General features: G+C 40.4%; 1 protein-coding gene across 1 annotated transcript in view; it reads right to left on the minus strand.

Moving 5' to 3' along the window:
- Positions 1 to 428: 428 nt before the first annotated feature.
- The window catches only part of LOC122797637 (putative deoxyribonuclease TATDN1), a 280,907-nt gene continuing 263,533 nt past the window's right edge, over positions 429 to 17,802 (minus strand). The window contains exon 6 of the mRNA XM_044066182.1: positions 429 to 475. Coding sequence (XP_043922117.1) covers positions 429 to 475 — 47 coding nt within the window. The remainder of the gene's footprint in view (positions 476 to 17,802) is intronic.

The following is a 17,802-nucleotide window of genomic DNA, read 5'->3' on the forward strand; positions in this document are numbered from 1 at the left end:
TGGACAAAATAAAATGATATGCTCAGTGCTGCAGGCATGAAGGGGAAGAAATGTTATGCCGATTCACCAAAAGCAGTCTGTTTTATGTTTGTTTTATGATGTAAACCTTTTTCTCTTTGTAAAGATACTCCCCAACAGTGGACCTAAATGTTTGCAATGGCAGGGTGTTACTCTATCCTTTTTTCCTAACTATAGTGTCTTGGATCATACAAAGTGGATTTAAATATAAAAACATACTGCTTTACATTTTAAAACAGACTCATAAGTAAGACTAGAAGTCCTTCTCAATTCCACTTATGAAACACAGGGGAGAGAGAGTGAGGAGTAAAACATAAAGAAGGCCTGACATATCTGGATCGATCACTAGTTATTCAGGCACAGAAAAACTAAAGCATTAAAACATTTCCATGAAGGAAGCAATGCTTTACTCACTTGAGTTGAACTTCTTTAGGGCAAAATTCCAATCTGTCAAAGTCTAAAAAACAAAATGCATAAAACACATTCAAGCAACATTATACATTATTTGGATTAATTTTTGCAGACAATCAATAACACTTACTATAAAAAAAATCTTCTAAATACCTTGAGAAATAAAAAAAATGTTTATTTACCTATCCTCCATTACTTGTTTCATTCTCTCTTCTTTCCTCCAGCCTTAACTTTACTGTGATCTGCTATGCATGCCTTATGTGCATGCTAAACCCCAGTGTATTAAATACGCATCTTAAAACTGTAACTTTGTACCTCAAGGGACTACAAAATAATAGTCATATAATTCAGAATAAAAGACATACATAAAATAGAAGTTATGTACTTACCATAACTTGGCATCTGTGTCGTCCAGTTTCATTCTTCCTCACTGATGGGTCCTAGGATCCGATATTGGATCCGATTCTGCCACTTCACAAGACTTATGATCTGAGCCTCGAGCTCCTCCCTCTCCCATGATGTCTCACACTTCCTCTAACTCCTCAGATTAAGTTTGCTGCTCTATAGACAGTTGATCTATAAAGGTATAGAAAAGGAAAAGATATTACCATAATTTGGACCTCAAACCAGGAACCTATGAGTTCCTAATTCTTCTAGATAGCTCTCAACAGTTTAGGATAAGGGATGGATGGGTGGGATGCAAGGAAAAATGAAACTGGACAACACAGGTGCCAAGTTATGGTAAGTACATAACTTCTAGATCGGATGTCCATTTCATTCTACCTCACTGATGGGTCAGAGTCCCCAGCTACGTAAATATCGGGTGGCCCTCATGGAAGGATATGCCTGAGCACAGCACAGCCAAAGGATGCTCTGCTTCTGGAGACAATATCCAATTTATAATGAGAAACAAATGTATGGGACTTGGACCAAGTTGCTGCGGCTGCATAAATTTCATCAACATAGGTCCTAGCTGAAAAGGCAGACAAAGTGGGCATTGAACTAACAGAATGAGCTTTTGGAGGACCGGGTAGCTGTATTTCTACTGTTTATTCTTGAAAGGCACACAATCAGTAATCCATTTTGCTAGTGTGATTTTTGTTACGGCCTCGCCTAGCCGATTAGGTAAAAAAGATATAAACAGCTGTTCAGATTTTCTATATTCCTGTGTTCTGTGGAGACAGAAATGCAACGGCTTATGAACGTCAAGCAAATGTAACATACATTCTCCACTGTTAGAATGACTGGGAAAGAAGACTGGTAGGTGAATGGACTGATTAATATTAGACTCTGTAGCAACTTTAAACATAAATGTAGGATTCATTCTTAAAGAGACCCTATCTTTGAAGAAAGTGATATAAGGCAGTTTAGATGAAAGAGCTTGCAGCTCAGACATTCTTTTGGCTGAAGTAATGCCCACAAGAAAAATGATTTTCCAAAATAGAAACATCATGCCACAGGAGTCAGCACGTTCAAAGGGTTTCTAAGTTAGACCATGAAGCACAATGGTGACGTCCCAAGGAGCAGAAGGGTCTTTTATTGGAGGCCTAAGTAGGAAAACCACTTTCATAAAAGCCTTACATGGTCTGCATGATGAAAGTGACGACAAACAGTTAGAATCTTTCCCTACATGAAAATTTGCAATTGCTGCCAGCTGTAATTTTATGCTAGAGAAACTGGCACCATCTTGAAAAATCAAACTCAGAAAAAGTAGTATAGCTGAAAAGGGATCAATATTCTGTTTCGATGCCCAGATTGAAAATCTCTTCCGTTTGCTATTATAAACCTTCTTTGCGGATAGCTCTGGGAAGCAAGAATAATCTCTCTGACAGGGGAAGCTAGCCTGTACTTTCTTAGAATCAGTGGAAGTAGAGAAACCAAGTGGTTAACTGTAGGGCTCTGAGATTGGGATGTTGATGTTCTGACAGAAACTAGATCTCGACTGGGATCCAGTATCCATGGGGATATTTGGTGTGAGATCGTAAGAAGGGGAGCCATACCTGACAAGGCCAGAAGGGAGCAATGAGGATTAGTGTGCTCTTCAAACTGCTGGCGTTCTGTAGGACTTTCAGAATTAGAGCTATTGGCAGGTAAGCATACAGGAGACCCGGGGGCCAATCATGGACTAAAGTGTCCCTAAGTGACTCCCTGTTGGAAGGATCAGAGCAAAGTACTTGTTACACTTGTTGTTCAGGGAAGAGGCAAAGAGATTGCAGCAAGGTTGGCCCCATTGGCTAAATATGTGGTTCGCTACCGATTGGTTCTGGGACCACTCACGAGGACTCAAGACAGATCTGCTTAGTCTGTCCGCCAGTAAATTGGTCCCCCCAGGAATGGTGCGCTGCAGTGAGAAAGTGGTTTAAAGAGATCACCCATTCCCACACTCTCATGGTCTCTCTGCACAAAGGGTACAAATGATTTCCCCCCTGCTTGTTGATGCACCAGACTATTGACATGTTGTCTGTATGAACTGCTATCGTTCTCAGAGGGAGACATTTGTGAAAGACCTGCAACATCAGAAGGACTGCTGTCATCTCTAGGATGTTGATGTGCAACTTAGTCTCTGTTGGGAACCACGTGACTTGGACCAACCTTCCTTGATAATGCCCCCCATCCCAACAGAGAAGCGTCCGTGGTCACTGTGGTCAGTGGAGGGGGAAGAGAAAAGGGCCTGCCTAGGTGCTGATCGTTTGAGAGAATCCACCACTGGAGGTGATGCTTGCAAATTGGGGTTAGCCTGATAGGAACAGATGGTGGTTGGTACAGAATGGACCATTGAATGGTTAGAGTTCACTGTAGCACTCACGTGAAGAACCCTGTTAGTGGTACTACAAGTATGGCAGCTGACATAGATCCTAGGGCTCTCAAAATTAGTTTTGCAGGTGGAGTGGATCATCCAATAATATTTGAACTTGTCTCAGAAATATTACATGTTGTGGGGGCCATGATGCTATTTGCTTGATTGTATTTAGTTGTGTTCCTACGAATTCCATGTTCTGCACAGGGTCAGTTTTGACTTTGCTAAGTTTATCATAATTCCCAGAAGACTGAAAAGCTGTGGCAAGTATTGCATGGCTCGAAGAAGATGATGCCTTGTTGGTGCAGTTAGAAGCCAATCATCCAAGTATGGAAACACCTGGAGTCCTTGCAGTCTCAGGTGAGCTGCTAGCACTGGCATGCATTTGGTAAACACCGGGAGGGGGGGTATGGCAAGTCCAAAGGGTAGTGCTCTGAATTGGTAATAATTGGCTCCCATCCGGAAACGCAAATGTCTCCTGGAGCACTTGTGTATTTTGATATGATGGTATATGTCCTGGAGATCTATGGAACACATCTAGCCATTCTTGAGTAGTAGTGGCAGTATGGACTGAACTGTAACCATGCAGAACTTCAATTTATTGATAAATAGGTTCAGACTGCTCAGATCTAGGATCGGTCACAGGTCCCCTGTCTTTTTTGGCACCAAAGAGAAGTATGAATAGGTTCTGCATCCTTGTTGCTTAGTTGGGACCCTTTGCATGACTTGTTTTTTCTAGACGTTTCTAAACCTCTTGAATGGCATTCTCCCTCTGACTGGGTGGCACATTGGGGAGACTCCTCCTGGAGCTTGGAGGAGGAAGGGAAAAGGGAAAATAGTAACCTTTGAAAATCATGTTTAGCACCCAGTTGTTGTTTAAAAGGTTGTCCAGGCGTCTAGGTGCAAAGATATTCTGTCCCCGACTGCCTCCAGAGTAGGACAGCTGGCCAACCCTTCAGGAGCTCTGATATGGCCTGTCAGAGAAGGGTTCCCTGAAGCCCTGATTCTGAGGACCCACTCTGCCTCTAAGGTGGCGTGTGCCATTAAATCCTCTTCCTCTGCATCTGGAAAAGGAATCTTCTTGGGAATCCAGGAGAAGATCTTGAGATTTCCAGAACCACATCTCCTGTCCACTCCATTGGTTTCTCAAAAAGGTCTGTTGAGGGGAAGAAAATTTGATCCCTACAGCAGACAAAGTCTTTTCCTCCTGCTTGGTGCAGGTAAGAGTTTCTTTGACTGATGGTCCAAAAAGAGACGAACCATCAAAACAGGCATTGAAGAAGGATGCCTTAAAGGGTTCTGCAAACCAGCAAAGCCTCATATAGGCATGTCTCCTAAGGGCCATGCCTGTACCAGCTGCTCGACAGGTTCCTTCTGCGGCATTAGAGATTAGCTTCATCAAGGAATGAGAAATAGAGGAAAGACTGGCCAATTTGGGAAATACTTTCTTGAGGTTCTCCTCCGACAAGAACTCTCTCAGGGAGTTGGCAAGTTCTTTAATCAAGTCCCTCTGCAGACATGTGAAATGTGCCAAGTGATTCAATGCTCTCAATGTAAAAGTAGCTGAGGCATAAATGCACTTCCTGTGTTTTTCCAACACCCAACACTCCTTGTTTGGGGGGGTGGGGGAGAGTGGAGCTCTGTTCTGCTAGTTCCTTCTTGGTGGCTGCTGACACCACAATGGCATCAATGGGGATACCTTTCCTCCAATGTAAATGGTCGTTAGGCAGGCTAAGGTAGTTATCTGCTTGCTTGGGTATGGGCTCCATGGTGTCTAGCTCCTTCCATGCCTGGTGGGAAACTAAATAAATAAGTTAATCTGCCAGCGGAGTCACCCTGAATGTAGATGGGCCTGTCCCAAAGGCCTCCAGGAACACTGACTCCTCAGAAGAAGGGGGTTGCAATGACCATCTACTCTTTTGCTTCATTTTCTAAAATTTCTCTAAAGGAGATGTCGTCAGGGGAACCCTTCATCGAAGTTGGTGTCTTTAGTCAAGGACCCCAAAGGGGAGTCCAAGCGCTTCCTCTTGCATTCTTTCTTCTGAATATCCCCGTGGGATGCTCGGGAGAGGAATCTGAGGAATGGGGAACACCTTGCAGAGGAAAGGCCTGGAGGCTCTCCTGGAGGGGCTGACTACAGGCAGGATGAATGGGCCCAAAGCTCAGATGAGAAGGTGATTGGGTAGAATCTGAGGGGGGGGGTGAGGAGGTGCATCTTGAGCTCTGGAGAAAATCCTCTTTGCCAACTGAAAAATAGATGAACCCGGGGAAACTCTCACCCCCCCCCCCTCTTGGAGCCAGAGCCGCCAAAGGAGAGAAGGTAGAAGCCACCCCAGATCCAGTGCCACCAGATAGTACTGCAGCCGAAGTGCAGAGGGCTGAAGTCCCTAGGGAAAGAGACAGTTCAGACAAAGTCGGAGCAGAGACCAACCCCCACAATGTTGCTGCTGACATCTTAGGCCCAGGAAATGCCTGCTCCAAAAGCATCAGGGCAAATCTAGTCTGGGGCACTAATGGAGTTGAGGAAAGATATAGCCTCAGCTCTGACGGCGGCTATCTCAGATAAACTGGATCCTGGGTTTCCGAAGCTGATGGTTGGATCGGAAGAGGAGTTTGTATTACAGGAGTTGGAGCTCTCAGAGATCCAGTATTGGATGGAGATGGCACAATCCCCAGCTGAATCTCAGCTTTGATGAAACTCTGTATCATCCTGTCCATATCTGAATGGGAAAGCTGAGAGGATCTGGAGTAGGCTGAGGAATGAGTAGACTTTGCAGGGGAATGACTGGTATGAGTAGTCAGAGCCAGGGATGGTGACTTGCTCCAAATTGGTGTATGGCTCCCTGACCTCTGCTTCGGGCACAGCGCGGCAAGAAAAACTGAAGAAAATGGCGATGGCTGGTTCCTTTATACCCCTGTCGCACTGACGTCAGGGAAGAAGCGACAACAACCGACGCCGGACCTAGACTTTGGAATTCGGCCGACCGAGGACCCGTCTGACGGCAGGAGAACCCATCTGTTATATCTGCAGCTGTATCCACGATGAACATCTTCTGATTCTAACACCAAAACAACTTCTGATTCTAATGCTGTCTGATGGATCTGAAGGGGAGCTCAGACCCAAAGTCTTAGGACGCGATAAGGTTAAGATCTGAGGAACTGTCATAGTAAGCCCAGGTTCTGTCAGATCCAAGTAACCTCTTGGATCCGATGAGGAATGGATATCAACCCTATCCAAGGTAGCTGGATCTGACAACTTTTGTCTTTTTTCTGGTACAGATGTAGTCCCGGAGGATGCTGGGAGGTACGCTTCTTTGACTTCTTAGAAGTCATACGCTTCAAGGGGGTTTGAACCCCAGAAGCCAGTAGAAGACCTTTCAAAATTAACTTGTTTCTACTGTCTGATAAGGCACAGGGATTTAAGACCATGTAAATATAACAGTTGGCCTCCAAGTTACTAGGCCCAAGATAGTAAATGCACCTCTTGTGGGCATCCAAATTCAGAATCTTGTGTCCACAAGAGGTGCATCTTTTGAACCCTGTTGGCTTATCAACAATACCACTTACACACAGGGTTAGCCCCCCCCACACACACACACACAAACACTCTCAGCAAAGAGAAGCTACCAAACAAAAAAAGCAAATAAAATAAAGATACCAGGAAATTTTTTTTTTATACACTAGAGAAAGGAGGAAAAAGAATGACCAACAGTCAGATTTAAAAAAGAGAGAGCATGGAGGGGCAAACTCTAACACATGCGAAAACTAATTACTTAGGAGGGGAGGTTTAGTTAAGATAGGAAAAAAACTATGGTAGAAGTTTAGCAAAGTTCAATAAAGATTGACAAAGAGGTAAGAATCACTTGTCTGCACTCAAGGCAACAGAATCATGTCTGTGCTGGATGGTGGCAAAGTTTAGAGGAAGAGTGAGGCATCATGGGAAAGGGAGGAGCTCAAGGCTCAGGTCATAAGTCTTGTGAAGCGGACAAATCTGATCTGATATCAGATCCTAGGACCTATCAGTGAGGAAAAATGAAATGGACAAAATCAGATCAAGCACCGGAACTGTACTGAGCATTAGTGAGTATTAGCAGTTAAGTATGTGTGTGGTCCAAATGATCATGGGGAAGTAACATACAATATTTAGTCTTGATAAAATGTACAGCATTCACAAGTCCTAGCAGAAATACTTGCAAATAACTGAAATTGATTTTATAATACTTCACAAAAATGATCATATAGAAGCAACATACAGCATTCTGCTCTTGAAGAAGTCATCAATTACATTCTCTCACAATTATTGCCACAAATGCTGGGAAACAACTGTAACTGACTGAGATGTTCTTGCTTTCCAGTTTATTACCTTAAGAAGCAACATAAAGCATTTTGTCCTTGATAAAAAAAATTACATCAGCCACTGCTGATCATGTCAAAAGCACAAAAAAGCAAAACACTATATTTTAATTTTGAGAAAAATACTGTCCTTCAACCAATACCATTGTGCTCTTTGCCCAATATACTTTTTCTGCATACTCTGACATATAGTAAACATAAAGAAATTTTAATTAAAAACTATATTGCTTTAAGAAGTGCACTGATCTCTTAGCTTCCCCCTTTTTTTGTTTTACTGCACTACCATGTAGACTACAATGTGAATTTTAATTTTGACAGAAAAAAACTCTGCACTGCTTTAACAGATGCTTTTATTGGCGTCAGGGATACCAGCAAGAGTACAGAAGCTTCAATCTTTTTGGCCTGTATAAAAAGCAGACAACATTTAGCATTTTAATCTTGATATTAAAAAATTAAGTTGCCTTAATTTAAACAATGCTAGCACAAGTGCTGTGAAAAACAACAACTTAAGCAGTACACCATCTATCTGTTTCCAACATGCATTACCATGGTCAATGGCCATCTGCTTTTTGAAAACTAATGATGAGCAGTAAAAATGTAAACTTCATAGTTGAAGATCTGTATTACAGTGCAAAGTTCAAAGTGCTTTGGCAAAGCTTTGCTCACTGTATCTCACTGGAAAATCATTTCATGTTTTCTTTCGCTTACACGAATACCACTACCTGCTGAGCCAACATGTTGAACTTTCACGTATGTCTGCCAAATCAAAAAGGGGCAGTCTGTAGACAGAAGAATAAAGTTTTACAGTAATGTAAGAAAGCTTTCTTTTCGAGGAAAAAGCTGAGGACATGATTCTTTCCTGAAGAGTTTGAATTCTAAAAACATTCTAAAAAGAGCAGTAAAATTCAAAAATAGAAGACAAACAGTGACAAAACAGTTGTCACATGTTCATCATATTGATCACTGCTGCAGAGCCTAAACTATATGGGTCATATCCTAAATAGGACATAGCAACCAGCTAGCTTCAAAAGCTTCAGAGTACCTTCCACACACCCTAACCATCAGTCAGCTTTGGCAAAGCTATCTAAAAGGCAGGTTTGGGTGCAAAGCCCTTCTGACACTGCAGAGTGCTCCTCTGCAGGCTTTAGAAGACTGATGGACAATGTGTGCTGTTCCTATGCTGGGTAGACAAGTTTCCTTTGGAAAAAAACTTCCACATATTATTTATTATTTTTAATATTTAAACTTGCTTTCCTGTTTAGGAAAGTATATTTTAATCTAGGAAGATGTCTTTTTTTAAAGTCACTCAACTTTATTATACTTGTAAATGGGAGTGTACTTTTGTTTCTGACAGTTTAAAAGTTAATTTAAACATTCTATAACATATTTACTTTTTGGGAATGGTAAAGTGAGTGCTTTTTACTGTTTTATCTGGGAAAGGTTACCTTTTACTATTTTTAAAATGTTACTAGATTGTGCTGTTTAGTTTCCTTAAGAAAAGCCCCACAGTGTTTGGCCTGGTCATAGAAAAAAAGAAAACACTAATCCCAAAGTCAGTTCTTCTTCCAGCCACAAAAAGAAAAAGTTAACTAAATAGCCTTTAGCACCACAGAAGGCAATTGCCTCAACCATAGGTGGGTAACTCTGCTATAGCCAAAGCAGCTGCCTCAGACCACTCAACTTTTCCCCATGGTCCTTATGATATTGTCCATATGGCCACTATGGACCAGGGGTTAGCCACATCCTCTGTAGGTATTGGGGTCCCCTCAGTGGGCAAGGGAGAGCAACTCTTTTCAGTTTTGGCAAAAGGGGCAGGGAGGGTACCCCTGCCTAGCCAGAATGCTGTGCCCATCCCTGGGGAAGCTGTAGCCATCATTAATAATCCTGTTTGCCCCACCTTTTCTGTCAAAACGAAACCGAAAACTTAACATGCATCTTCACTTTATAAGAGTAATTTGTTTGCTCTGGCTCACGGTCTTGTACAGGCTATTGACCCTTCTTATCGGGTGATGTCTGGTACAAGAAAAATGGATTCCTCTTTTCCTGAAGAGATTCTGGAAGCTGAATCCAGAGAGGAATATGATGAGACAGATATAGGTTTTCCTCCACAGATTTCTAATTCAGACTCAGAAGAGAGCATGTAATCTGTATCTCCCTGTCAAAGATTCTCTTTCTGAGACTATTTCTAGAATGTGCCAGTGTTTTCAGTGGGAGAACACAGGTTTCTCAATCCCTCAGAAAACACTATGAACTGTAACAACTGGAATTTCGAGAACCTCTTCCAAACACCACAAGTGCTGTCAGTATTGGAGGATGCATTTGTTACAGCCCATGGTTTCCTTGAGTGCCGGACTACTGCCCCTAAAAAGTAAAATAGAACGTATAAAGCTTCTCAGTCTTACGTTTCTATACACTCTTCCCAAACCTGACCCAACAGCTATAGCTTTAGTTATCAAGCTGCTACCAAGCATTTTGTTAATTCTAATCCTTCTATTCTGGCAAGGGTGGTAAAACAAACAATAAGTCTGGGGGAAAAGTGTATTCTTCTGCAACTTTAATTTTTAGAATTTTGAGTAGTCAGGCTCATATGTTACTGTTTATTTATTCTGACTAACTGTGAAAATATGAGTAATGTTTTATCTGCAGCTCCCTCCTGTGAGGGAAAATCTGCTTTGTGTGGTTCATTTTCTTCAATTTCTAAACTCATACTCATTCTTTACAGTGTGTTTATGACTCTGCAAATACTAAATCCAGGGCTGTCACCACTATTACAATGTTGAGGTCTGCATTAATGCATTCTCAGAACTTACCGGATGATGTAACAAATAAAATTTTAAACTCTCCTTTGCAAAGAGATTTAGTTTTTGGACTGTCTGCTGTAGAGGTTATCAAAAAAAGTGTTGACAGGGATAAGCTGAAACTTGGAATATCTTGGATTTTTCAGCCCTCCTTCTCTAAATTTCCCACAGCAGGCCCTCCTGAATGGAAACTAGGTTAGGGAACTTCCAAGATTTGATCTATCTGTGGGGAATTCCTGAGGTAGGCCTTTTTGCCTCCTCTCTGAACATTCAGCTGGAAACATTCTGTTCCAGGACTCCATATAAGAAAGACTGGAAGACAAATGGCTTTTCTTTTCACTGCACAGGAATGTTCTTGTATGCATTTCCATCATTACCACTGATATCAGATTCAGAAGGAATCCCCTGAGATCATTGTGGGAAGTCCCTTCTGGCCCTGGCAACAGTAGTTTTCCCTTCTTTTGGAAATGTCCAGGGGAAACCACCAGAAGCTTATATGCAGACTGGATACACTCGCACAAGAACAAGAATGGAAGTGTTTGATACACCCTAACCCCAATCAACTTCAACTAACTGCCTTTTAGGCACATGTAGACAGAGGACATGCAGCAGGTACTAACAGCAACAAGAAAGGTTGCTATTAGGAAATCATATATAAGCAAATGGAAAAGGTTTTCTAGTTAGTGCCAACAACATAACCAGCACCCATTCACGGCTAGTGCTTCTCCAGTTTTACATTTGTGCGAGATTCTTTCCCATGGCCTGTCATACTCCTCTATCAAGGGTCATTTGTTGGTTATTTCAGCATTCTGCTCATGGATTCCCCTCTTTCAAGGCATTCTCATGTCAGAATGTTTTTGAAAGGGATGCCGCTTAAGATACCTCAGAGAAAACTGGTGGCTCCTCCTTGTGACCTTAATTTTTGTGTTACAGTAACTATCACTTAATCCATTTGAACCAGCTTATCTAGTTGACTTCAGGTTCTTAATATGGAAAACAGTTTTACTGATTGCTTTGACTTCTGCAAGTAAACTATAGGAGTTACAAGCTGTTATGGTGGGTCAACCTTAATGTCATTTTCCACAGAGACAGGGTTTCTTTGAGAAATCATCCTTCTTTTATGACTAAAGTGGTATCCAAGTTTACTTTGAGACAAACTATCCATCCCCCTATGTTCTTCCCTGTTACCAAGTATGATGGAGAAAGGATAATTCATACCTTGGATATCCACAGACAACTCAGGTACTATCTTGACAGAATAAAATCTCTCATACTTTCACAAAAAAGGAGCAACTAATCAGAAGGTAACACAAAGGGATTGCCTGTGTCAAAATTGACTATTTCCAAGTGGCTGTCCCAAGCCCAGTTCATGGTTGTAAAGGGGCCTTGGACCAATTTACTTACCAGGTTAACAAATAATGAATGAATGAAATAGTAAATAAATAAAAATGTATGTACTAGTTTGCTGTTGTGGTCTACTAATACTTAAATGTTCATCCCAGCAATATTTTTTACCAATAGTATCTCTGCTTTAAAGATAATATTGAAAATGTTTAGGTTTTTATACTGTAAAAGCTCTAAACAAATACGGGGCCTGCCCTTCATTAATGTCCACCTTGATGAACTGACGTAGGGAATAATTAGAACAGATATAGGTTCTCAGACAATAATACAACACCATACCCTTTGAATGTGTGCTATTTGATAATGTGACCAATAAAAGCTTGGTCAGAAGCATTTTTTGTCATACAGAGGTGCAACAATTAATACTGACTTACTATAAGGAAAACATACTGTTGTTACATATAAGTTGATTAATTGAAAAATACTGAAAATTAAAATGGGACACCTGCAGACTATGGAAAAGTACAGGACAAATGCTATTCCCTACAAAAATGGGCACAGACTTGTGATAAACAAATAAGACAATTACACAGCTGGCTTTAACCCCTTTAAAATTCTTAAGGAAATTAAGGAATAGAGGTAGAAAATGCTGGAGATGTAATTCTCCTAGGATGGCCAATGTTTCATTGTAGTAATACAAAACATTTGTGGGAGATGGCATACAACATATTGGGTATGATATTAATAATAAAATAACAGAAATAATTTCATTGAATTTCTGAAGATTAGGTATTTGAGGTGACAAAGTGAGGTGGATGCAAACAGGTTGATTCTTTCATATGTGGTTAAATCCAATTCACAGTAGAAAAGAACACAGCTGTCCACATACAGGAACTTTAACAGTACAATGTGAAGTTAATGAAAAGAATCATGAAAGCATGCAAGATGAATGGACATAAATCAGACATATTAGAAACCTTAAAATACTTTGCATTCAGATAAATCTACTATAGACAACACTGCATCCGGTTTAACAATATAATTTTCATTTTTAAATGAAATTTAAAAAATGTTTTTTTGTTAAAGACTATTTAAATAGATGTATACAACTGTTAATGTTCATTATTAGTTATACTTTGTAAAATGTTAAAGAATACTATTTAAATGAAAAGCACTTTGGCTGAGTCATAGGTGAATCGGATTTGTGTGACAATGAATAAAATGTATTTGGCTGAAGTCCACAAATCTGTGACTTTAAAGTTAGGACTGGGGGTTTAGGATGGGGTTAGAGCACGTGCATGGTGCTGTATTCTGCATAGGGGATGCAAAGGCCTTACAGTTCACAAGAACTACTGTGAATAATTATTCATGTTGTTGTATTTTATGCATTTGCACAGAGTTTCAGTTTGACAAAATGGGTCTTGCACTTATTTCTACATACAGTCAATCATCATTTCACTGATATTTGTTTTCAACCAGCTAACCTAGAATCTATACTTGTCCTAGATAAAACTACATCAACTATGTTTAAAATGTTATAGAATGGTTAATTTTCTAGCCACAGTAATCAAAACTAGGAGTTAATAAAAGCTTATTAAGCATATAATCACACATGGCAATAGTTTTGTTGGTGTACAACTCTTTTTTGTCTCACACAGCTGACCATCAGCAGACGCCTGTGCCTCTCCTTCATCATTATGTTGTCTTCCCCGGACTGACTCCAGTAATGGTTAGGGAAGTGAGGAGATCAAGGCATCCTGCAACTGAATCATGCTGTTTCCAGGAGTGTTTTTACCTACTGCTGCACCCCCCCCCCCCCGAGCATCCACCTTATCGATCTGCAGTTGAGGCATGCAATGGGCCTCCTTTTTGTTGTACAATTCTGATAAAAATACTTTAGCATACATTTGCAAAAGTAAGCATACTGCAATCACAAAAAAAAATGATTTTCAAACTAATGGGAATATCAAGGGAAAACAAAGCTTGAGCTAATGCAACTACTTTAGCAAAATAAAATAATAGTAATAGCAATAACAGAAATGACAATAATAAGATAAGTTATTCTTATGACAAGTCTTGCAATATCATAATAAGACACTCCCTTTGTGTTAATCTTACTCTAAGGACACAAATTGTACTTGTGCAAAGTATTTCTGTTACCAAAGTGTTCTACACATATCATTTTTATTTTTTTTTATTTATTGTTGCCTAGGTTAGACACAAAGTCCATGAAGGGAACCTGGGTAAAATTATTCTAGTATACATGCACAACATAATTGATTTGTAGCAACTGTATTTGTCATAAAAGGCAGATAGAACACTGACATTTCCATTAAACGGAGACAAAACTATTTCCATAAGTAAGAAAAAGAAGTTGTGATATGCAAATACTTAGTAGGCAGCAGCATTAGTAATAAATCATCATAGTATCCAAGAAAAGTCATGCAGTGAAGAAAAAAAAAATCAACTACATCTGTAACTCTCTACTGTCCCTGCTTTTCAAAGACTTCCCTGATTTTGGCTCAGATTTTAGCTCTGTCCTTCTTAATCCCTTCTACGTTTTGGGAAAAAGGTGGTGAATTTTGCTTAATAAGTAATGACAATGATTAGAGTTACAGACTTCTTTAATTTCAGAAAAATGTATATTAATTCACATTCTCTTATTCTGTCAATGTCTCAAGTTAATAGTACTAATATTTTAAACTTGCCCCTGATAATATCTGGATTTGTCCCTGATTCGTTGAGAGCTATGAGCACATCAATTACACATCAATGGAAAGTATTCCTCTAGAACACATGGGACATCCATTTTCATTCTGAAACTTTAGGCATTTAGTAAGACAATAAAATATCTGCAGCAGGTAAACAAGGCAATATATACCACACATATAACTAAGATAAGCTGCTGTAAACATACTTTAGAGCGAAGTTAAAAATACAGAAACTCCAAGTGACCACTAATGTACGTGTTAATGGTGCTCAGTGACACAATCCTTATAACTGGTAATTAAGTGAGCGAATGCATGGTAGCAGCAGTATACACACCCACACATGGCCTGTAATGTGCATGCAACAGTTTTATTGGGGAAGGGTTCCCGGGGATTCACCCTTCTCTTTCTCTTCTAAATAATGTCTTTGGCTAATTTACACTGAACAAAACAGCATTGGGACTGACAGAAAGAACCTCGATTTAATGCCACATCCAAAGAAAGGCACACTCCCCATCAGCATTCACCTATCTGTTTCCAGTATGATGCAAGTACATACCTACGGCTATAACCTGCAGCCAAGCCCATCCCACTGATATCAGAGGCTGACATGACATACAGTGCTGACATGGGTTATAAAGGAAGAATATGCCTTATATTACCAGCTTCTTCATTATCACATTTTCTCAGTTGTTTGTGTGTGTACATGCCTATATGTGTACGTGTGAGACACAGATCATCTCAAATAAGGAGTTTAGGAGGGTCTTTTCCTGTTACATGATGTTATGCATCTATCTATTTCAGGTATATGGACTGATGTTGTATACAGGATTGTTCTCGTCGTGCATTACATCCATTGCATGTTGGGAAAGGCTCAAGTTTCTTATTACCTGTGACTAAGATGAAGCTTCTTCTGGAAACCAGAGAAGTGAAAGACTGATGACTGATATTTTCCTACTTACCAGTATACATACATCTGCACATTCATGAACACTTGACAGCCATCTGAAATGTGCTGTGAGCTATTCATATACTTGAGTTTAGCGGTTTCATTAGCATTCATTAACAGACATTTAATTTTACTGACCACTTAATGCCCACTCTTCTACTGTAGAAAGGGCTAAAGAGAACATTATTAGATTTTCCACAGAACTTAACAATATGACAGCTGCACACTTGTCAATATCAGTAAATTTTGAGCCAAATATTTGAAAAGCTTAAATCTAATAATTATAAATTAAGCAAAACACAGCCTGTGACAAAAAAGGGGATCTGATAAAAAGTTTACTGAAGACATAGCTTTGGATATTACTTCTGTATAAAATGTAACCTGACAGTTTGCAGTCCTGAAATCACATTTATGAATCTTAAATGCTGCGAAACACTTCAGAAAGACAAACTGATACATTAATTTTATTCTATGAATCTGTGAAGTAGTAAATTATAATAATTCATAAATCTGCAAAATGTTGGGACAGCATACTGTCTTAGTTGTGCAGCAATCCAATGCAAGACAACAAACACTAATAAAACAGCCGGATAGGAAATGTATTATTTCTTTTCAGTTAAGTTGCAGTACTGAGTTTGTGTCTATTGTGTGTCTGAAAGAGCAGAATAAGGGAGATTAAAATCTGCTGACAGCCTGTACTCCAAACTTGAAAACATTCAAATGAAATTTCTGCATGTTACAGCCTATCAGTACTGCTATCACAGCTCCAGTACGCTATCTTTTTCAGCTGATAATGAACTGCACATTACAACTGTCCTTAAATGTTCACTGTCCTGAGTTTCTCCTTTTTCTCCTTAAATCTGTAATACAAAATGCTTGAGTATGCTGCAGAATTTGAAGTACATTGACAAAGGTTATGAGGGCAAAACTAGTCAGGGTCAGTTTAAGAGATGCAGTAGAACAATTGTCAAAGTGCTGTTGTCTGCTTCCTCTTCCACTAATTCTTGAAGCCAAAGACAGGACCTTATGAAGAGCATCCTTAAGCCCAGACTCAGAGAGAAGGCTGAACTTATTCAGCACCTTTCACTAGATGGGCATGGCACTGGAACAGGACAAATGAACAGGTGAGTGCCCTAAGCCTCTACATGAGGCCACACCTGCTGAAGGCTCTTGACATCTTCGCAGGGGGCAAGGTGGCATAATGCTGTAGTGTCTGGAACTTAAGTTGGAACCAAGACATCATACAGGACACCAGAGGGATATTTAGTAAGTTGATCTGCCCAGCCAGATGGAGACTTACAAAAGGCATAATTCTCATGTCACTGGGCAAAGTCACAGTGATTTCAGGCTACTCTGATGGCATCCCTAATGAATATTTATACTGGTAGTACAACCAAGGGATCTTCAGGCTTCATTTCCAGAAATGCTGCCAGGAAGAAGAATGAGGCAAAGTGCAATCTAATGTGCTTATCATAAACTTAAGGGCATCGCTAAACAAAGGAATGTCTGGCAATGACATGGCAGGGGGTTAGTGTGTGGACCCACTATCCTTGTCCCATCTCCAAGCCAGTGGCCTTCAGATCCTTAGAATACTCAAAGGAGCTGAAAAACAAGGGAGTACCACAATCTCGGCTACAAAGTGGCAGGGGCTCCTAAAAGGGTGTGTGCATGATACACCAGCACTAGGTATCAGGGGACCGGAAGTTATACTGCATTGGGCACTAGCCAACAGCAACATGAGGTGTGACATGATCTGTAGGGCCTGGCACAGGTTTCAGGATTAACATCCTAACTGTGTTTTCCTACATTCAAAACTCAAGGTTGCACCAGATCTCAATCATCTACTTGATGTCTGGGCTCTGAGGCTCAAGCTCTGATGTGAGAAAACAAGACAGATCCTCCTTGAATACAGCCTGCTGACTGGCCTATGACGACTGGTCCCAGGAAGAAAGTTGTAGTTTCCAAATATCCCAAATAGGCAGACAGGTGACTAGAGTGAATAATCCTGATCTCCACTGAATCATTTGAATAGAAAGAAGCAAAAGAACTTCAGGATATATTCCCCCACGATGGCAGCCAAGGAAGAGTCTCTTTGGAGTCCCATATCCTTGAGATAGGCTCACAACCTGCAGAATCTGGACGGCTAGTTTAACAACAAATTACCTTGAAGAGGTTCAGGTCAGAATGTACCTTCTTAGTATCTGTTGTCATGGCAATGTTTTGATTTTTTTTTGACTGTGGCTATGAGAAGGACCGTCCTACCAGGCTCAACAAAAAAATTCTTGACTGCTGCCATTTCATAATGTGGTCTCCCAGCTTACCTCTCTTTCAACGTTACAAAGTCAGGCTGAACCTCTGGCAACCATGACAGTTCTCAACATCAAGTTCTTCCCAGAAACAATGCAGGCAGTAATGGTACTGGTC

Source organism: Protopterus annectens, chromosome 3.part1 (assembly GCF_019279795.1).
Source record: "Protopterus annectens isolate FY-2018-M chromosome 3.part1, PAN1.0, whole genome shotgun sequence".
Lineage (NCBI taxonomy): Eukaryota > Metazoa > Chordata > Ceratodontiformes > Protopteridae > Protopterus > Protopterus annectens.